The sequence below is a fragment of the Mastomys coucha genome, unplaced genomic scaffold, assembly GCF_008632895.1.
Source record: "Mastomys coucha isolate ucsf_1 unplaced genomic scaffold, UCSF_Mcou_1 pScaffold14, whole genome shotgun sequence".
Taxonomy (NCBI): domain Eukaryota; kingdom Metazoa; phylum Chordata; class Mammalia; order Rodentia; family Muridae; genus Mastomys; species Mastomys coucha.
In genome coordinates, this window is record NW_022196896.1 from 130437739 (window position 1) to 130459809 (window position 22071).

General features: G+C 46.4%; 1 protein-coding gene across 5 annotated transcripts in view; it reads left to right on the top strand.

The window, feature by feature from the left end:
• Nucleotides 1-4048: 4048 nt before the first annotated feature.
• The window catches only part of Ppp4r1 (protein phosphatase 4 regulatory subunit 1), a 57564-nt gene continuing 39541 nt past the window's right edge, over nt 4049-22071 (top strand). For 2 of the 5 annotated variants that reach the window (XM_031368605.1, XM_031368607.1), the window contains exons 1-2: nt 4049-4173; nt 4351-4395. In XM_031368605.1, the coding sequence (XP_031224465.1) occupies nt 4167-4173; nt 4351-4395 (52 nt within the window). In that variant the 5' untranslated portion in view covers nt 4049-4166. Of the gene's footprint in view, nt 4174-4350; nt 4396-4417; nt 4575-19692; nt 20144-22071 lie in introns of those variants that run through there. The other 3 variants (XM_031368606.1, XM_031368609.1, XM_031368608.1) reach the window with 3 other exon arrangements.

Consider the following 22071-nt stretch of genomic DNA (forward strand, 5'->3'; position numbering starts at 1 on the left):
CTGTCTCTGCCTCCCAAGTGCTAGGATTAAAGGCGTGCGCCACCACTGCCCCGCTGATCCTGTTTCTTAATTCAAGAAATTCTAGGGCTGGTGAGATGGCTCAGTGGGAAAGAGCACTGACTGCTCTTCTGAAGGTCCTGATTTCAAATCCCAGCAACCACATGGTGGCTCACAACCACTGGAAATGAGATTGGACGCCCTCTTATGGTGTGTCTGAAGACAGCTACGGTGTACTCATTTAAAATAATAAAAAAAAATAAAGTACTTTAGTGAAGCTGTGACAGTGGTGTCTTGCTCGTATACGGGCAAACCAAGAAACAGAGAAAAGGGAACTGCCAGTGCTTAGCTCCAGACAGAGGAATGGCACTGGCCACATTTAGGGCAGGCCTTGCTTCCTGATAATCCAGCTCCTGCAATAGGAGAAAGAACATCCTGAAGGTTAGCAGGGCCAACCTTGGGCTACTCCATTCTCCGGCTTTTGTCTTCTCTCTTCTGCTGCTTCCCCACTCAGTCTGCATCTGTTACGGTATGGAGTGTGGATCTCAGGGCCCCAGGCATGGCTAGGCAGGTGTTTTACTCCCAGCGGACACCCCTCCCACCCTGTCTCTTATCCATTCAGGAACTCTCTAGAGCTTTCTCCTTTGTGAGCTACTTTTATACATTTTCCATAAGTGAGCATGGCCATCGATGATGTTCCACTCAAGAATTCTATAGTCCTTCCCACTCTGCTGTGGTGTCTCACTCGTTTGTTGTGAACATTTAATTCCTCCAGAGAACCTGGAATCTGTAAACAGCATTGAGTAGATTAAGCGTCAATATTAACTTTATGCATTTCTGACACTCTTGGTCCTTCCCTTTCCCTTTCCCCCATCCATACTGTCTTCAGAGTCAATCGTCTGACATCTTGTAGAGTTCACCTGTGCCCCCTTGCCAATCATCCCCCAAGATGGGCTTGCCTGTCATTAGGGAGGGTTGTGAGGCCCTCGCTTGTGTGTTCAGCTGGCCTTAACTGCACATGGTCTGAGGGAAGACCTAGAAGCTGTAGGCTGGGGAAGGCTCTGGGCAGGAGGGGCATCTAAGTACCCTTGGGGAAGCTCTCATTCCTGTCTGGTAAAGGCTTTCGGAGAGAAGTGTCTATAGCCCTGTAAGAAACCCCTCACCTCTGCTCTGTGAGGAAGCCCGATAAACTCATGGATTCCTCAATGTGAACTTTGGCTGCCTCCATTTGATCTTTGACCTGAGGAGGGAGGGTAGGCATTGCTTAAGTCTGTGTTGTGTCTCTTCCCACCAAGCCTCCACCCCCACAACCCCCTCCTCCAAGGACTTTAAGCAACATTCCCCATCTTCTTGGTATGAGGAAACAGATCTTCAGTTGAGGTAAATAAAAAGGGAAAACAAAACCAAGCTATGAAAACCCAAGAGAGGGCTAGGATTTCCCACTGCGGAGTTCCCCACTGACTTGGAGATTTAACAGGCTCCAGGACCGTCCTTGTCAGTGTTTGAAGGATGAGAACAATTTCAAACATTTGCCTTCCCACAATTAAAAACACATAGAGGAGGCCTTAGGTAAGGAATGGCAACTCTGTTACCTGGGAAAGGCTTGGATGGACGACAGCCTGGGAACCTGGTCCCAGACACAGAAGTGAACAATAGCAAGTCCTGAGAGATCGTTTTAAAAAGCATTTTTATCATGCACTTCTCACATTCTGATTAAATAAAAATCATTTAAAACAGTGAACAAGTCCACATGAGCAGAGTATATAATCTGTATTTATGAAAACACCATACCAATTTGTATAATGAATATACACTAATAAAACTTTTAAAATGGAGTGCCAGGCATCGTGGTGCACTCCTTTAATCCCAGGTACTTTGAGGCAGAGAAGGGCCAACCCTGAGTTCTAGGCCAGCCAGAGCAACATATTGAGTCCCTGTCTCAAAACAAACCCCTCCCTGAAGGAACCAGGGTCTGAGGAGACAGGTCTCTTGGTGATGCTTGCCTTGCCTTATGAGGTCATAAATTTAATCCCCCAAGCTAGTGTGTAATTCCAGTGCTCTGGAGGCAAATCCCTGGGGCTTGCTTTTCTGTTGTTTTTCCAGATAGGTTTTCTTTGTGTAGCCGTGGCTGTCCTGGAATTGGCTCTGCAGACCATGCTGGCCTCAAACTCATAGATTCACCTGCCTCCTGAGTACTGGGATCAAAAGTGTGCACCACCACCACCACATGGCCCCTGGGGCTTTCTAGCAAGGTAGATTTAGTGACTTTCAGACCAGCAAGAAGCCATCTTTTAAAAAAAAGTTCTTCGAGGAAAGAAATGCATGTGGAAGTTTGGTCTTTATCTTGTATTTGAGAAATTAGATTTTGGAGCGACAGGACCTATTTGATTTTTTAAAATCTCTTAGAATTTCAATTTATATTATACAATCTGTGTTTAATCTGTTAATATCCAACAGGGAGAGAGATGTTGGAGAAACTGTGGATAACTCATTTCCCAACGCAGATGTATGTATTCCTGAAGATCTGACTACTTGGTATAGTGAGAATTTGGTTTCGTTGAAAAACACAAGAGATTTTTTTTTTATGGGAAGATGTTGTTTCAATCCCAGGTGTGGGATCTGGGGCTGCTTCAGACAGCGGCTGACGGTGGTTTGCCTTGTGCTCTACCAGGGACGTGCTTTTGCCAGCTGCAGATAGTTTCTGCCATTTGGAATTCTGGAGACTTTGCAGAGGGTATGTAAATACTAGGGCCAGAGCGATGGGGCCGATGGTTGCAGTTTGTTAAGTAGTTGTGGGCAAAGAGACAGGAAGAGGGAATTAGATATACCTGACAATGAAGAACAAACGTGCTCCCAGAAGCTCGACGCCCCTAATCAGCAGGAAGTAGTCCAATATATAATGATGGCCACCTTTCACCCCTACTCTTTTTTTTTTCTATTTAGTATTAGGGTGAAGAGGGGTGGTTAAGGGTGGAAGTAGCCAAAGGCAACTTGTTCTGATCCACATGTTTGAAAATTCCAATGTGTTGTCTAGAATTAGGACTATGGTGCAGAAAGGAACAGGCTGGATCTTTAAAAATTCTCCCTTTTCATATCAGACTCACAAACTGGCATCGTGTATGAGACTCGCTTTACGGGACCTCGCTGGTTGTTAGACTGAGACCTGAGACTCCTAGACATTCCGGACGGCGAACTAGAGCCAGAAAAATCCGGTTCCTGCCCTACTCTGCCTCGGGAACCTACGAGAACCGCTTAACTCTCTTCGAACAAAGGGCACACACAGTAAGATGTGTGACAGTTCACTCGAGAAAAGCGCTGCCAATCCCAGGCACCCGGCGGCCGGGACTCCAGAGGTAGCGAGCACGGGGCTGGATTCCTGACAGTCTGCCATTCCCCGGAGAGGCGGAGGGGGCAGGTATCCTCGGCGATCCTCCCCACGGTCACAAGGCTAAGGACCGCCGAGCGGCTGGACTGACTCGGCCTGGCCCGCGCGCCCGGGCCGCTCAGGGTCGGCTCGGGCGAGCGCCGCAGGGGCGCGCGGGCTCGGAAGCCGGTGCCGCGGCTTTAACGTGCCGCACGGGAGGGCCCAGCGGAACTTTTGTCACTCAACTGTCGTCCGGCCGCGGCCCGGGCTTTGTTCAGTCACTCGCGAGGCCTGAGCGCGCGGGCGGAGGCGGCGCTTCCTCCACACGGAGGCGGGAGGCTCGGCCGCCGACCGCCGGCGACGCACGAGCAGGTCTGGGAGGGGCGCGGGCGCCGAGTGGCGCGCGGCGGAGCGGGCGGCGGCCGGCGGTGGGCGAGGCCGGTGACCCAACAGAGCTGCGGGCCGCGGGGACCCCGCCCGCCGGGCTCGGGCACACGCCGCAGGTCCCGGGCGGGCAGCTCGCGCCGCGCTCTGCACGCTCGGCGCCAGGGCGCCTCTAGCCGCGGGTGGGAGCGCGCCTCCGGGCCGGGCCGGCCGGGCGCGGGAGGCGGGCGGCGGGCGGCGGACGGCGCGCGGGGCGGGCGAACGGGAGCCGCCGCCGCTGCCGCCGCCGTCGCCGCCGCAGGCCCGGGCCTCGGCCCGCCCCGCGCGCGCCCCCGCCGGCCCGCGCGCGCCCACCGGCTCCCGGCTCGCGCGGCTCGCGGAGCGGGATCCCGGGAGACGAGGAGGCGGGGGCGAGCACAAGATGGCGGGTACGTGGCCCCAGTTCCCCGGGCGGCGGCGGCGGCGACGGCGGCGGCGGCTCCCCGCGCTCGGCAGTGCCCGGGAGAGGCCGGCGCGGGGAGGCGCCGCCGGGCGGGCGGCGGGCGGCTGGGGCGCGGCGCCGGCCCAGGACGCTGACCCGGCCTTTCTTCTCTCCCCCGGCGCAGACCTCTCGCTGCTCCAGGAGGACCTGCCGGAGGACGCGGACGGACGTGAGTGGCGGGCGGCCCGGCAGCCCCGGAGGGCGGCTGGCGGGCGGGCGGACTCGGGACCCCGCCGCGCTGGGGGCGCCCGCGTGGCTCGACCTCGGCCGCCGCCCGCAGGCTCGGGCCGCAGGGCGGCTGTTGGGGAAGCAGAAGCCGGTGGGGCGGAGGCCGGAGAGGGGACATGGGTGTGTTTTTCCTGAGTGGCTTCCGCACCCTCGCCCCGGGGAAGGAGGCGGCGGGCGCCGGGAGGTGTTTCCGCGAGGCTCCGGGGCTGCGCGGCGGCGGTGGCGGTGCGGTGCTCGGCCCGCCTTCTGGGGTTCCCTCGCCCCAGTGTGTGCTGATTGCATACCTGTGTTGTACTTGAGAGCTCTGAGCCGTTTTGGGGGACCCCGCCACCACAGCTCACACACTTGATTTCCGATTTTCGGGGAGGTTAGAAGGTGTGGCCTTGGCAGGATGCAGTGACTAGGTTCACAGAGCAGCTTTTTGAGATTGGGAGTGTTCAAAGCTCGTTCTCGTACTTAAATGCTAAAATTGCAGGTTTCCGTCGAGATAACTAAAGTTTTTAAAGAGTTGATTCTTTTTGTACATTTAAAAAAAAAACTGCTCAACTTGTGGACATTGTTTCCATGTGGCGTTTAGAAAGATGTCTTTCATTTTGAGTGTGTTTTGTGTTTTTCTAAGCTTCAGAAAATAATATGGGTTGGAGATAGAAAAGACTGACTTAGCTAATTTTATATGGGAAGAAGTTGTAAATCACACTTAAGTACAAATGATTTCTACTCTGTTAATGTTTCCAGATAGAGTGACTGGTGAAAAATAAAGTCAGCAGATTCTGGAATGCACTTTAGGAATAAAGTGTGCACAAACTGTATCAAGTGTAGATAGTGGGAGACCTGAGACCAAGAAATATGCAGAGTTTAGCTGAATACCGTGAGACAAGAGCTGGTTAGAGGAGAGCCTGCCCAGACTAGAGAGTGTGATTTCATACCTGTCCAGGTAATCCAGAGATGCTGCCGCCGTTGAAATTGCTCTTCCAGATACTATGCAGATCATCAGTAACATTGTCTGACACGATTTTCTTCACTCCATTTTTAAATTCCTGTTCTGAGCGAAGGGAGGCGCTGCCTTGAGAAAGTATCTTACTCAGCACTTCTCTTGGTATGATGTAACAACATGGCCAAAGGCAACTTGAGGTTTGTCTCCCTATTCTTCCTTATTACAGTTCATCATCATCATCAAGGCAGTCTGGGCAGGAACCTGGCAGCGGAAGCTGATGCAGAGGCCATGGGGGGAGGGGTGGGCACCACTTACCAGGTGTGTCCCTCCTGGCTTGCTTAGCACCCAGGGTATCCAGAGGTGGCACTACCAACTGCAAGGCTGGGCTAGGCCCTCCCACATGGGTCCCTAAGAAAATGCCCTCCGGGCTTGCCTAGTGCCCAACAGAAGTTGACTCCTCAGGTGAGAGGAGTCAACCTGTGTTAAACTTGATAGAACACAAACCAGCAGAGAAGGCTTCTCTAGAGAGGATTTTTAAAGCGAGTGGTCCTTACAGACCTACCTGTTGCTAAGTCTGCTCAGGGACATGGCTGCTCTTCCTAAGGATTTGTCTTAAGGGAACAACACACAGTAAAACCCAGCTTCTGCATTTAGTTTTTTTCTCCCGTAGGTCACTTCCTGGCTTACTGTGTGATCAAAGTGCCTATTGATTTTTAGCGCTCTCCCAAGGTTAGGACTGGGGATGTTGCCCTGATTGTCATTCTGAGCCCAGAGCCTCTTGTTCTTATAAAGTGTGCATGTTTGTGGCTGACTAGCAGGATCATCTGAGTATTTGTCCCTTTGAGTCAGGGCCCGTGCACGCCGGGAGAAGTGCGGCCTCTGCTTGGCGGTTGGAGCGCAGTCTGGAAGGAAGCATGTCACAGTAATCTGGGGTAGAATAGGTCTGAAAGGCAGCTGTAGAACTGGTCACCCGCAGCCCTGTCAGGAAGTGCTGTCAGGAAGGTGTCGGCTGCTAGGGTAGCTCCATAGCTGTCATGCCTCTGTCTTGTCACTGAGTCAGGTATAAAAAACCCCTACTTTATGTCATCATTCACACCCTAACATGATTTGCTATGTGTGACATTTGGAACAATACTGCCATGAGCCTCGAGCAAAGGTGGCTTCAAGAAGCAGAGAAGGATGTAGGGCTGCCGTTACAGAGTCAGTACTTAGAGAGGTTGCTCAGTGCTTGCCGTTTAAGCCTTAGTTCTCCGTTCAGTTTAGGTTAAAACATACTTGAAGGCACAAATATTTTATTAGCTATTTATAATTTGATTGAAGACATTCTTAGAATAATCCTGGGTTTTCTCAGTTGCTAAAGTTTAACGGGTTACTACTACCTTTACGGGAAGTGTTGGAAACACAGAGCATTTTGACTACTTTGATCTTTCATGAATGAAGAGACAGTCTAACTGTAGTGCACACATGGAAAACATGAGAGCTGGTAAAGAGGAACGGCTCTTCACCCCAGAGCAGTGCCTCTCACAGCCTTCCTGAGGCAGTCCCCAACCATAACAGAATTTTTGTTGATACTTCATAACTGCAATTTTGCTACAGTTGTGAATTATAATACAAATATCTTTGTTTCCTGGTGGTCTTAGGTGACCCCTGTTAAAGGGTCGTTCAGTCCCAAAGGGATAGTGACCCACAGGTTAAGAAACGTCCTAGAGATAAGGGGCAGGCCCTAGAGGACCCGGGGCTGCCCTTACAAGTGAACTTAGCAGCCTGAAAGGGTGACTTTCTCTTTTATGGAGGGCAGCCAGAGTTTACCCAGAGCCCTCCCTATACCAATTGAGTGCCCTCACGATAGGGAGAAAATGATTTTGTGGTCAGGCCCTAGAATCTTGGTTGTCTTTTCTAGATAAATGGCCTAGACTATGTTGAAAAAGGAGGGTAATTCTTCTGTGCCCAGGGAGACAGAGAGAGGACACAGTGGGAACCCGATCTTGACCGAAGGTATTATAAGCCCTCATAATTGGCTTCAAGTCCCAAAGTCTGTACAGAACTTGTAGGGTGGGAGAAAGAACTGAGCAAAGGTGGGGCTGGCTGATAGCTTTGGAGATGAAAACTCTTGAGTCTCAATAATGGCAGACATATATTGTGCATTTATGAAAAGGCCACAAAGGTAAAATAGTTATTATTCAAAAGTATTAAAATTAACCTTAGGAAAGTAATAACATTTTATGTTTGAAATTTTCAGTACGGTATTGTGTAAAACATTTTAAATTTCCAAGTGAAGGCAAACAAGCCAGTTTGAATAGCTGTCTCAGCAGATTTCAGAGTAAAAACCCTTTGTAATTTTGATTATCTTGACTAATGGAGTTAATACAGATTTTTAGAAATGCTTCAGCATTTCATTGTCACCTTTCCAAAGTTACAATTGGATGTTGCTGAGTTTCTGGAATGGATGAGCTAGGGCTTAGAGACACAGAACTTCTCTGTGGGTGCTTCAGTGAAACTTAAGCTTATTAAAGTAACACACTGCTGATTCTTATTCCAAGAGTGATTCCACTTGGTAGTTTCCAGGAGCTCTGCCGCCGCGATGCTGTGGCATCTAGTTCTGACGACCCCACCCTAGCCACAGAAATCCCCAAGTGCGGACGGGACTTGAACTAGGCTAGGCCTTCTTTTTTTTAAATACTGTATTTAGGCCTGGAGAGGTGGCTCAGAAGTTAAGAGCATCCTGCTCTTCCGGAGAACCCAGGTTCAGTTCTCAGCACCCAGTTGGTGACTCTCAATTGGCTATAAGTCCAGTTCCAGGGAATCTAAAACCACCTCCAGACCTTGATGGCCACCTGGCATGCTGGTACAAAGACCTTACATCCAGGCAAAAATGCGTAGACACATACATTCAAACAAATACAATACTGTGATTAAGGTTTTGTCTTTTAAATTGCCTAGTTTACAACATAATAGCTGTATAGACAATTTGTTGAACTCCATTCCTGAAATCTAGAGGAGGCCTTGGATGAGTTTACATAGGCATGCTTTGGAGCTAGGAGAGCTGGCTCTGTGTGTGTTTACTCTTGGGGGCTTTTGTTTGTTTTTAAAGATTTGTTTATTATTATAAATAAGTGCACTGAAGCTGTCTTCAGACACACCAGAAGAGGGCATCGCATCAGATTTCATTACAGGTGGTTGTGAGCCACCATGTGGTTGCTGGGATTTGAACTTAGGACCTTCGGAAGAGCAGTTGGTGCCCTTACCCACTGAGCCATCTCACCAGCGCCCTGTTTACTCTTGTTTTAACAGTGACAAAGCATGATGCTGAGCCTTAGCAGCTGGGTGTGCTGTGTACCGTTTCTCAGATTCAATTCTCGAGGTTTTGGAGTCTGTCTACATGGCTTTGGGGGCTTGTGGGGACTGTTAAAGCAGTGACAGAAATGCTGGTCTAGAAGGGCTGAGCATGACAGATCCGGCTGTATTCCTCTCAGACCCCATTCCTCTGGCTGCCCTTTTTTTTTTTTTTTAAACATTTCTTTTTAGTGTTAAGTTCTATGTATGTGTGTGTGCTTCTGAGTGCAAGTGCCCATAGAGGCCAGAGGCGTCTTCTCCCTGGAGCACTTCTGGGTGCTTTTGAAAACCAACCCTCACAAGGTTTGCCAAAGGGAAGGTGTGGCAACAATGTGGGACTCTATCTAGTAGCAGGGAGTCTGTGGGGAGGGGCCTTGGAAAGGAGTATTTCAGTGTTGTCTATGAGCTGGACTTGAAAGAGCGCATTGGCTAGTTTAGTAGGGGCTGGAGAGGTGGGGGAGCAGTTAAGAGTGCCTACTGCTATTACAGAGGCCTGGGCTCCCATTTTCAGCACCCATGTTGTGGCTCCCAGCCATTCATATGTAATTCCAGTTCCAGGGAATCCCAACCTCAGGCCTCCGAGAGCTCTGTACTACACACGAGCTGCACATAAGTCCACACAGGCTCACTTGCCTGGCTTCAAAACAAAGAATTTATATTTGCTTATTGAATTGTTGTATCTTAATATTCGCTCTTATATTTTGAAGTAAAAATATTTTTCTCCTTTGGTAAGCCTTTTTTGTCATCAGCTACCTGATAGAGTTAGAAGCTCCTACAATTGGGTTAGGATTTGCTTTGCTTTTGTCTTGTGTCTGAGAATAACTCTAATTGACATCTAGGGTCTAAGAGGAGGGACACTCCCTTCCGAGTTTGGGCTTGGGGTGAAAGCTTGGTGGAGAGGAGACTGTAAGGGTAGACAGGCTTTGAGTGGTCACCAGGTGCACCCTCCAAACCCATCAACTCCATCTTGGCTCTTGGGTGCCAGAGCTCCTTGGTTTCCTGGAGCCTCTGAGCAGTTATCACACAGGCTCTTTAAGTGCCCCTCATGTAGGAAGAAGTACTAGGGCTTCTTAAACTGTCAGGCCCTGCCTCTTACTCTTGGCAGTCTCCATCAAGTTCCTGGACTTTGTACGAGTTTGTAAGCCGGCTTTGCCTGTTCCCTTGCTGACTTCCTATCGAGCTCTGAGACCCCTTCATTCTGTGTTGGAGATGTATAATGTATGCACATAGGGCGAGAGGTAATGTGTGACTAGAGGTCCCTTTGCAGACATGGGTTGCAGCTGTGCTCTGCCTGGTCCTTGTCCTCACAGCGTACTTGGAAGAGGAAACATTTTGAATTTTGGTGTTTATCACTCTAACAGATGCCATGTACATGTATCAGGCAAAATTTTCTGAAGTTTGTTGAGAGTTTTTTGGAAACTAGAAATAAGTGTTAGATTTTGTTGTTGTTGTTGTTGGTTTTTTGTTTTGTTTTGTTTTGTTTTGGTATTTTTGAGTCAGGGTTTCTCTGTATAGCCCTGGCTGACCTGGAACTCACTCTGTAGACCAGGCTGGCCTCGAACTCAGAAATCCGCCTGTCTCTGCCTCCCAAGTGCTGGGATTAAAGGCGTGCCCCACCACTGCCCGGCAAGTGTTAGATTTTGGTCACATAAGATTTTCACTATGATTTGTTGATTTTTTTTTTTAAACAACAACACTATTTTAGGGTATAAATGTAAACTTACACAAAAGTTCCCTTCACCCAGCTGTAGGTCACCCTCTACTGTGCACTTCTGGGAGAAGGGAGAAGAGGCAGGCGGAGCCTGTGTAAGTCAGTCATTACAAATGTCACTGCTGAGCTAAGCCTTTATATCTTAATGTAGACCGCCGTTTTTACATGCAAATATGTCAAGTTCATTTTAGTAGAAATAACTCATTTGTTTAACACTTAACTTTCTGGGAATTGATGGTAATTTGGACCTGGGCTTGTTCACATTTTTTATTTAAACTACCCATCAAAAAAATGATTAGCCGGGCCGTGGTGGCACACGCCTTTAATCCCAGCACTTGGGAGGCAGAGGCAGGCGGATTTCTGAGTTCGAGGCCAGCCTGGTCTACAGAGTGAGTTCCAGGACAGCCAGAGCTATACAGAGAAACCCTGTCTCAAAAAAAAAAAAAAAAAAAAAAAAAAAGAAAAAAAATGATTAGTAAACAAAACAATTAGGTTAGTAAGACTGTGGGGGAGGAAGTCTTCTCACCAAGAGGAAGCAGTGGGGACCCATGCCCTGTGAGTCCTCTTTGGCAGCTTCATTTCTCAGTCCAGCAGCAGTTAGAAAGTGTGGTCTTGGTGACTCACTGTCTAACTTAACAGTTTTCAGGATCCCTAGGGAATTGGTTCCAGAACCCTAGTACCAAATACTGCTTGCTTTGCATATGAGGGAGTCCCTTTACCAAATGGCATCTTTGCTTACAGCTTATGCATTACTGAATGATCTCTATACTTCTTATATTATTTAATACAGATAGTAGTTGTGTTATTTAAGGAATAATCACCAAAAAGGGTGTATGTGTTCAGAGCAAGCTCCTCTCCCCACATTTAGTTATATTCAAGAATGCCAAGTCTTGGGGGCTGGTAAGATGGCTCAGCGGGTAAGAGCACTGACTGCTTTACCAAAGGTCCTGAATTCAAATCCCAGCAACCACATGGTGGCTCACAACCATCCATAATGAGATCTTACGCCCTCTTCTGGTGCATCTTAAAACAGCTACAATGTACTTACATATAACAATAAATAAATAAATCTTAAAAAAAAATAAAAAATAACAACAAAACTCTGCCTGGCAGTGGTGGCACACGCCTTTAATCCCAGCACTTGGGAGGCAGAGGCAGGTGGATTTCTGAGTTCAAGGCCAGCCTGCTCTACAGAGTGAGTTCCAGGACAGCCAGGGCTATACAGAGAAACCCTATCTTGAAAAAAAAAAAAAAAAAAAAAAGGATGCCAAATCTGGGCCTGGAAGGTCCATCAAGCCACAGGGTAGGAAGATTACGAGTTTGAGGCCACTCTAGAGTATACAGCAGCAAATGCTGGACCCAGGCTTTGTCTCAAAAACCAGAAATGTGGCCTGGTGAGATGAATCAGTGGTGAAGGCCAGTCAGCCTGGTGGCCTGAGTTAGTCTCCAGGACCCACCTGGTAGAAGGAGAGAGTCAAGCTACCCTCTGACCACCAGACCCTCATGTGCATAAACATACAAACGCAAATGAATAAATGTAGAAAAACTTTAAAAACCCAGCTCACCTGAAGCATTCTACAGGACATGTGTCAATTACTCATAAAGCCATTCTACAGGACAGCATGTCAGTTACAAGGTCATTGTATAGGGCAGTGTGTCAGTTACAAAGCCATTCCACAGGACATTGTGTCAGTTACAAAGTCATTCTATAGGCCAGTGTGTCAGTTACTTGGTGCTTCAGTGACTTTAATGTGTTGTAGTTTTGCCTTGCATGCTGCAGAGCACACATTCAAACTTGGCTTCTCTGTTGCTGAGGGCATGTGTAAGGACTGAGTCATGATCTTTTCAGATTTGCCTCTTTATAATATTGTGCTACACAGGGGTAGAATACTTGCCTAGCCTAGCATTTGCAAGTGTTCTGGTTCCATCCCCAGCGCGCACACACACACACACACACACAAATTCACTCCAGGCATGATGGTGCACTCATTTAATCCCTACACAGAGGCAAGTGGATCTTTCTTGAGTTCGAGGCCAACCTGGTCTACATAATGAGTTCTACAACAGCCAGAACTACATAATAAAGTATCTCAAATATAGATAAAATTAGTATTCTTCCTCCCCGAAAGTGACTGACTTACGTTTTTGCTACAGCACTAGGCTGTAATTGGAGAGTTCTGGAGTGTATCAGAGAGTATAAGCAGTAGGCTTGCTTGGCTTGTGGCTGCTTTTGTACCTGCCCAGATCTGCCACGAAATAGTAAATATGTGTTAACATATGTTTTCCAATAACATTTTATTTATAAAAGCTGAAGATAGAACTGTTTTGGCTTGCTGGCTGTAAGAATCCAAGGGCTGACACATTTTTTATTTTACCCGTAGTTGAGTTACCAGTGCATAGTAGGCCTTTATACTTTTGATACATCTGCTGAGATGGCTTTCTGCTTTCCTGAGCAAGCTAAATAAGGCCAAAATCCTAATTTGTTTCTTATGATTTAGTTTAAAATTAAACTTAGTAGTTTTAAGTCTTTACTCACACAAAAGTAGCAGAAATAGAGTGACTTTCTGACTGAAACTCCTTTACTAGTATTCTTCCAGTCAGCTCTGCCCTCTACATAAATATAGGCAAAATACAGTATATGTTCTAATGTTAATTTCTACAGTGAGCCTTTTGAGGATAAATTGTTACATTTAACCCTTGTATCCTAAGAGCAAAGGGATTCTTTACTAGATGCAGTCCCTTCACTCTGAAAAGTTTAGCATCCATAGAATTCTGCTGTGTGTGTATGGTGCATACTGAAATGGCTTGAGGTGCCAGCACTGCCCGTCCTCCACGGCCCTGCTTGGGAGTCACACACTGTCATGTCTCTGCTCCTGGGTGAGGTGCTGCGTATGCTTTATTTCTCAGTGTGGTTTACCTGGCTTACCTTAGACTGGCCAGAACTTAAGTAGCCCAGGTTGACTTCAGACTTGCAATCTTCCAGCCTTTGGTTCTAGGCTACAGGCATGCATGCACCGACTGCCCAGAGACACTGACATTTCAGAAGGGTATGCTGGCTAGTTGTCTCCTTTTGACTTCCTTCTAGTTTATTTTTTGCTTGTTGGCAAGTCAGCGGTGTGGTAATCTTGTTTCTCAGCACTGTTGCCCTAAAGGCGGCCTGTTTCTTCTTCTGGTGGTGCAGTAGTGCCTGCCAGGTCTCATACTGTAAAGATACAGGGTTCCTCTTGGAGTGATCAAGGGGTGATGGCTGCTGTGGCACTATCCTGTCCCAGGACTGACTTCACCCTGCAGTATAAAGTAGACTGACTGTGTCCCGCGTCCACTCTGGTGTCCTAGTCATGAAACCATCTGGCCCACTGCTCTGCAGGAGCTTGGCCCCTGTTCTATTATGGTGTTTGCCCCATTTATTTTTATAATATGTTTTTATATTTATATAATATAAAATGTTGAAGCCCCATTTATTTTTATAATTTCATACATGTTAGAGTTCTCTAGAAGGATAGAACTGAGAGAATACATGTGCATGTGTGTGGTGTGTGTGTGTGTGTGATTTATTAGGCTGCTGTGATCCAGTTCAGCAATGGCTGTCTGCCCGTGGAAGGTCTAAGGATTTCAAAGCTGGTCACTCCATGAGGCTGGGTGCCTCAGCTGCTCTTCAGTATACACTGGTATTCCAAAAAATGTGTTCCAATGCCAATAAAGGTATGGACTTGCCAGCAAGCGAGCCAGCAGGCAGAAGGCAAGCTCCCTTCTTCCTCCTCCTTTATCTAGGTTTTTATCCAGCAGAAGGTGTGGTCTGGGTTACAGTGGGTCTTCCCACTTCCCACTCCAAAAGATGTAACTAAGAATCCTTCACACGTGTGCATCAGCCGCCTGAAGTCTGCTTAGTTCCACACACAGTCAGGTGGGCTACCAAGCCAGCACGCATGCGGGCCATGCATTTTGATGATGGTCACCTGGTTCCCTGTCATCTCTCTCTTGGTAACCAGTCCTCCTCCTCCTCTTACATGCCTTTTGGGAGCAATGACATCAAATTCAGGACTGCTCATCTGAGCAAGGGTTAGGGGTTAGTTACAGGACTCTGGAGCTCTTACCATGGCTACAGTTCTGTAAAAAGAAGCCTGCTCCTCTCCCACACATCCCATCCCCAAGTGATGTTTAACCACCAGTAGTTTCTCAGGTGGGCTGAGTCTCTTGAGATAGACTCACCCTAGCAACTGTTAATTCCCTCTAACATCCTTAGGGAAGGGTGGAGCCTTGGAAGAGTCTTCCCTGCCTAACAATGTGGACAGGCCCTGTCCTGTGCTGATGTGTGGCACCTGCTGGGAGTGTGAGTGAAATGGCCACGGCACGTCTGGCGGACAGCATCCACAACACTCCTTCCCTTCGTCTAGACCAGGGAAGGCATCCTGCCTGGGATGGCTCTTTCTGGTTGTCAAGTTGACTACATCTGGATTGTCTACAATCTAGAAATGGAGGGCACTTGATCTTCAAGTATAGTGGCCATGAAAAGCTTAGGCCCAGGCAAGGTAGTACATGCCTTAAATCTCAGGCAAGCAGATCTCAAGAGTTCAAAACCAGCCTGAGACAGAGTAAATTCCAAGTAAAGATAAGCTTAGGTCAAGTGGAGGTGTGGTGGTACACACCTTTAACCTGAGCCACACCTTCTGCTGGAGGCCCAAATAAGGACAGTGGAAAAGGGAGTTCACTCTTCGCCTGCGTGCACTTGCCCTCACATCTGTGGAACCTACTGCCAGAGAAGGCCAGCTGAAACAACTAGCCTCATGGGACTGAGCAACTACTAGATCCTTGGACTTCCCATTCCCAGCCGCCCATTGTTAATTGGACTACAGACTGTAAGTCATCACAATCAATTCCCTCAATATAGAGAGACATTCTGCACGTTCTGTGACTCTAGACACCCCTGAGTAATACATCCCCTGACTGGAGTTAAAGATGGCTGCCCTTCACTTGAAGCTGGTACTGGGAATTGAATTTGGGTCTCTAGAAGAGAGAGAAAAAGTGTTCTTCACTGCTTGTCCAGTCAGGTTTTAGATTCTTCCTCCTGCTTTTTTGGTCTTCAAATGTAAACAGTTGCTAATAAAGTGTCCCACACCTGCTCATGTCCTCAGGCCTGTCAGGGGTTAATGCGTTCCATGGAGAGCTCCTCCTTCTCACTTGACTCTAGTTTGTGGCATGTTGACAAAGACCCTTGCCTTTTCTTAAGGCTTTTTTTTTTTAAGATTTATTTATTTTATGCATGAGTACATTGTTGCTGTCTTCAGACACACCAGAAGAAGGCACCAGATCCTATTACAGATGGTTGTGAGCCACCATGTGGTCGCTGGGAATTGAACTCAGGACCTCTGGAAGAGCAGTCAGTGTTCTTAACAGCTGAGACTTCTCTCCAGTCCCTTCCTTTTTTTTTCTTAAAAAATTTTTTTTAAAGATTTCCATTGCCTTTTCAATAGAAAATTATTTACTGTTTGTAATAGTCAACATTATTAAGAGCAACAATGAAAACTAAAACTTTTTAAGTTGTATGATTAAAGAAAACACAAATTGTGTGTGTCTCTGTGTGTTGGTATTCTATGCATGTTTCTGCATGTGTGCAAGTGTGTGGAGATGTTCTGAGGTGAGATTTCCCAGTGGACCTAGGACTGCTGACTGACTGGCTGGCTGAGCTTCCCTAGCAGCCGCCTTCCTCAGCACCATGGTGACAGATAAACAGGACTGCACTGGCTTTTGTGTGAGTGCTCGGGAGTCTCAGCTGGGTAAGCAGCTCTCCCTGTCTTCACCCCAGCCTGGAGCTCCACAGTGTAGGCTCGTCTCCATTACCAGTCCACGGTGTAGGCTTGTCTCCGTTACCAGTCCACGGTGTAGGCTAGTCTCCATTACCAGTCCACGGTGTAGGCTAGTCTCCGTTACCAGTTCACAGACAAAAATCTTAAGCATAAAAGCATATTGGGACAAAATTCTGTAGTAAGAGTGGAAAGTGATCATGAAGAGAGAAGAAACTGTGCAATTGCCTGATGAATGGGTCTGTATTGGTTTCTTTACACAGGTGAGAATGGGCATCTCTCACTTCTCTGCTGACAGTACCTGCAGCTTTGACTTTTGTACTGAAAGAGAGATTTGGGCTAGTTTGGTGTTGGTGGTCTGGGTCTCTACATACTGTCCTGGAACTTACTAGACCTAGACCAGGCTAGCCTCCAACCCAGATCCACCTACCTCTGCTGTACACTGTCTGGGTTTAAAAGTGAGCACACCACCTTTTGGGATTTTTGCTAAGAAGGACCTCTCTGTTCTGTTTCTCAGGCTCCAATCTCATCTTCCCCCAAGAAAGGGCTTAGTTTCCTTATCAAGCCTTCTAAAAGTAGAATGTGTGGGTGCCCACGTGCACACATGCACTCTTAGCTGTGTGTCTCAGGTATACCTTTATGCCTGTTTTTAAAAATCAGTTGGTTCCTGCCTGCCACTATACAGTGTAGGTGCTATTCTGCTTGCTGGTTTCATAGGATGAATGAAGACTTAAAACACAGAGCTCCCAGGGTCTCAACCACCAACCAAGGACTGCACATGGTAGGTCTGATTGTTCTGGCAGCACATCTATAGTAGAGGATTGCAAATTCGATCATCAATAGGAGGAGAGGACCTCGGCCCTGTGAAGGTTCTGTGCCCCAGTGTAGGGGAATACCAGGGCCAAGAAGTGGGAGAGGGCGGGGTGGCAGGCATGGGGAGGGGGGAGGCAACAGGGGTTTGTTTTTGTTTGTTTCTTTGTTTTTTGGAGGGGAAACTGGGAAAGGAGAAATTTACATGTAAATAAAGAAAATCTCTAATAAAACACAGAAGGAACATTGAAATTTAAATCTCTAGACAGCTCCAGATGCAGAGTTGTAGAGTGGGAAGGCTGTGGGCTCCATCAGATACAACATAGACAGCGTCATTGTTGGGGTCTGAAAGTGTTGGTGGCAGGCAGCCCAGTGCACTGGTGCACACCTGTGTGTTCCCAGCATCTGGGAGGGCCACTCTGTAAATGATAAAGTCTACTCTAATTAAATAGTAGGCCTAGTGACTAGGCACAGGCAGCTTATAAGCAGTAGAGCAGAGAGCTGCGCCTAGGCCTGGTTTAGACTTCCACGTCTAAGTTTTAAACTTTTCTATTGTAGATAATAAATTCTCTTAAAAAGCTGAAGATTAGGAGGTTTTCAGCTACTTTGTATTTCTTTTCTGTGTAGGGAGGTGAGAGTTCGCAGGGGTGCTGCTTGTACTCCTGGGGCGATTTTGTAACTTTGTGCTTTATACAGAGAAGTACTCCATTGTTAACAGAAATATTCTTTTTTTTTTTTTTTTTTTTTTTTTTGAGACAGGGTTTCTCTGTATAGCCCTGGCTGTCCTGGAACTCACTCTGTAGACCAGGCTGGCCTCAAACTCAGAAATCTGCCTGCCTTTGCCTCCCAAGTGCTGAGATTAAAGGTGTGTGCCACCACTGCCCCGCACAGAAATATTCTTACTGTTACTCTTTTGTCATCTTTCATGAGTTTTAAGATAAAACAATGTCTCATGATCCAGAATTAGAAGGATGTATATGCTTAGTTTAATGTACAGTGGGCAGCAGTTTTCAGTGGGCTTAGAGATGGGAATGGCTAGGTTCCTGTAAAGATTCCATTCTCTGATTAGAACATGTGTAGCCCAGATTGGCCTCAAACTTATAACCCTCCTGCCTCAGCCTCCCAAGTGCTGGGATCTCCAGGGCTGTGTGTACATAGTAAATCTGAGGCCAGCCTGACTTACGTGGTGAGATGCTCTCAAAAGAGGAAGGAAAGAAAGGCCCTGGTTAACAGAGTAGCCCAGGGTTGCCCTTGCCGGGTAGTCTGTTCTTTTAACTAAAATAGTCCATTTCTAGGTGGGATAATTGTTTGGTTGGACTTAAGGCTGGTATTTTTCTGTTTTATTTCATTAATTTTTGCTTATTCCTTTCCTAAGTTCCTTTCAGATTAAGTATTTTCTGATAATTCCATTTTTTATTCCTATGTTTTTCTTTAGTTATACTTTTTTGTATGTTTCAAAGAGTGTTCCCAGAATTGTAATTTTCATCTCTAATTTGTGTTACCATCAATTGAGAAGTAAGGTAGTAGGCTGGCTATAGCTCAGTGTTTGCCTCCTGGGAGTGAGGCCTTGAGCTTTGAGCACTGCAAACAAAACCGTCAGCGTGCGCTTCTGGGTAAGATGCTTCCCGACACCCTGAGTCCCATCCAGAGCCCACATGGTGGGAGGAGAGAACTGACTTCTGTCACACATGCCAAGACATCTGCTTATATACCTACCGGACACACCCTCTACACATAATAGTAAATAAACGCTAAGCCAGTGTGCTACTTCAGTAAGCTGTAGAAACCTTGTAGCACACCTAACCCTTGCCTTTACATAACACCTTGATGCTGTTGTATTTAAAGATACCAGTAGCTGTGTATATATGGTGTGTATGTGCATGTGTGTGTGTGTATGTGTGCGTGTGTATACATATATGTACAGAGATTTTTTTCAGCAGCAGTGATAGGTTTTAAACAATATTAATGACATTTTTATAGATGTGTATTGCATACGATATATATACATATATCTTGTATTATGATAGGGTTTTTTTGAATTTCTGCTTTTGCTTTTTTTGTTGTTTGTTTGTTTTGTTTTTTTTGAGACAGGGTTCCTCTGTGTAACCCTGGCTGTCCTGGAACTGTAGACCAGTTTGAGGCTGGCCTCGAACTCAGAAATCTGCCTGCCTCTGCCTCCCAAGTGCTGGGATTAAAGGTGTGCGCCACCACTGCCTGGCAAGGCTAGCTTTGACTAAGCTTCTCATTATAACCTGTGGCAAGCATTGCATTGTGGGCTGAGTAACGTGTCATCTGTAGTCAAAGCTTTATGGCCTCCATTAAAAGAAATCTAGAGTCAAGAATGGATGAAAAAGCAGGTGTCAAATGCTTAGAATTCCAGTATTTAGAATGCTGCGGCAGGAGGACTGTGGGTTAAGCCAGCTGGGGCACAGAGTGAGATCCTGTTTGAAAAGTTGAGTGTGTAGGTGTGGTGGGAGTCTTTAAATAGACTAGGAGGCCAGACACTCAGGCCAGAGTGACTCTGAGAACTCTTACTGGGGCCCGAAATACTTGAAGTAGAAGTGGGCCTGCCATGGGTGTCTGTGCCAGAGGGAAGGGAGCATCCTTTGTATGTACACATTGTCCTTCCATGACTGATAGAAGGTTGGCAAAAGATAGGAACAGATAAGACTTTGTGATACTCTAAGGGTGTGGTTTTCAGATTTGGCCGCTTGATGTATATTCTACATTTAAATTAATGCGGATATTTATTAAAATAGGTTTCCAATAGCCCTTCTTCTAGACTTGCATAATCACTGAGCATATGATCCAGGAATGTGTGTTTTAGAGAATTCTTCATGCTGGTCTTCAGCACAGTGGTGTTTACCAATAGCTGCTAGCAGAGTCTCCCTGTCTTCCAAAAGAGTCCACCTTTTGTTTACCTTTGAGCCCACGGGAGACTCTGATGAAACAGTTTGGTCATAGTCATAGAATTCTAGAGCCTGCAGAAAGGCGCCTGACAAGACCATGCCAGCTCAGCAGCCTGACATTATGAAGGAGAGAACTGATGGCAGATAAGTGTCCAGAGGCTTTGACAGTTCTTTATTTCACAATGAATAAGGTATTTTATGAATTATAGATTAGAAATGATGTGAAAATTTTCTGCACTAAGTAATCTCCATGTGGTTTAGTGTTGGTTTTTAACCCAGTTTGAAGTCTGTCTTTTAATAGACACATTTAGGCCACTTACAGTTAGTTCCTAATTATCATACGCGGGTTGAAATTCTTCCCGGGCTCTTCTTCTGCCTGTGGGTTCTATCTCTATTTTACTCCTTTTATCTTTTTTCCTTCTTTCATTTGGGTTATTTATGGGCTTTGTTATTTATCCATCTTTGATTTTTAGTTATAATGGTTGTTTTCAAGTTTATAATTTGGTGTTTTAATTCCAGCTGGGATCTTGGCCTCACTAGTGTGTCTTCATGCAGCAGTGTACCTTATGCTGTGTTGTCTTGGGAGTGTTGTGTGTTAGGTATGTGTGTATACACTGTATACTCATGCAGCAGTGCAACTTATGTTGTCTTGGAGTGTCCTGTGTTAGGTGTGTCTGTGTATGCACTGTATGCACTAGTAGTTTCACCCCATATATATATTTTTTTTTTTTTTTGACTTTTCGACCACGTAGTTTTACTTTACATTTCAGACCTAGTACCTTGTTTACTTATTCACCATTCTGATGGCTTGTTCCTCTGTGTGGATCTCTCCTTTTAGTATTTCTACTACTGAATGTCTGCATGCTGCTGTCCGCATTTTCATGTCTGAATAAGCCTTGGCTGGAAAGCTTGTGGCTGTTGAGAGCAGTAGGCTGATCTTGTTTTCTTTCTGTTTAAGAATATTTATGTGTACGAGTGTCTAGTGTGTGTGTGTGTGTGTGTGTGTGTGTGTGTGTGTGTGCGCGCGCGCGTGTGCATGTATGTGCACCACATGCATGATGCAGTGTTGGCAGAATCCAGAAGAGGGTGTCAGATTCCCTGTAACTACAGTTAGGTGCTAACCTGAGCGCTCTGTGAGAGCCACAAGTGCTCTTAAACATGGGGCCAGTTTTTCAGCTCTCCACCCCATCTTTGTTAGGCCTTTAAGGTTGTTGCTTTACTGTCTTCTTGACTATATGTCTTATTATTCTGCTTAATATGTAAAATGAGTCATCTCTAGTTTAAAAGACTAGACTAGTGTTGAGCAGTTTCATTATATTGTAGATAAGTATATTTTTCTTTATGGTTTTTGCTAATGGGATCTATTGAGCCTATGGATTAATAGTTTTCATTAAATTTGGATTTTTCTAGGGTTAAGTATTTCTTCAAATATTCTTTTTTTTTTTTTTTAACTATTTTATATATGAGTACAGTGTTAATATCTTCAGACACACCAGAAGAGGGCATCAGATCCTATTACAGATGGTTGTGGGTTCTGGGAATTGAACTCAGGACCTCTGGAAGAATAGTCCATGCTCTTAACCACTGAGCCATCCCTCTAGCCCTCTTCAAATATGTTTATATTCCCCCTTTGCCTTTGGAGGCATCACACATGTACATATTAGAATGCCTGATATTTTCGTATGGTTGAATGATAACTCTAGTCTGCTATGTTTCTGTTCCATTTTTTAAATGCTATTTTTTGAAGTTCCCCATTAATTTCTTTTGTATTGTCTGTTGATGTGACCTAATGTGATTTTCTTCTCATTGTTTTTTCCCTTCACTAAAAAGCCAGGGATTTTTGACTGTTTATTCCTTTCCTCCCTGTGCCCTTTCCAAGTGGTGTGCTTGTAGGTGTGCTTAGGTGTGCGCTGCTGTGTCTAGGTGTGCTTAGGTGTGTGCTGCTGTGTCTGGGTGTGCTCAGGCGTGCTTAGGTGTGTGCTGCATGTCCAGCCCATGCTGCACTTCACACGTGGGGCACACTTAGATCGTTTCTGTGTCCTTGTCTTCTGATTGTGTCTTTGTTGTGGGTCTGTTTCTGCTGTTGAGTTTTTCTATTTGTGGTTTGCTCCTTTTTTTT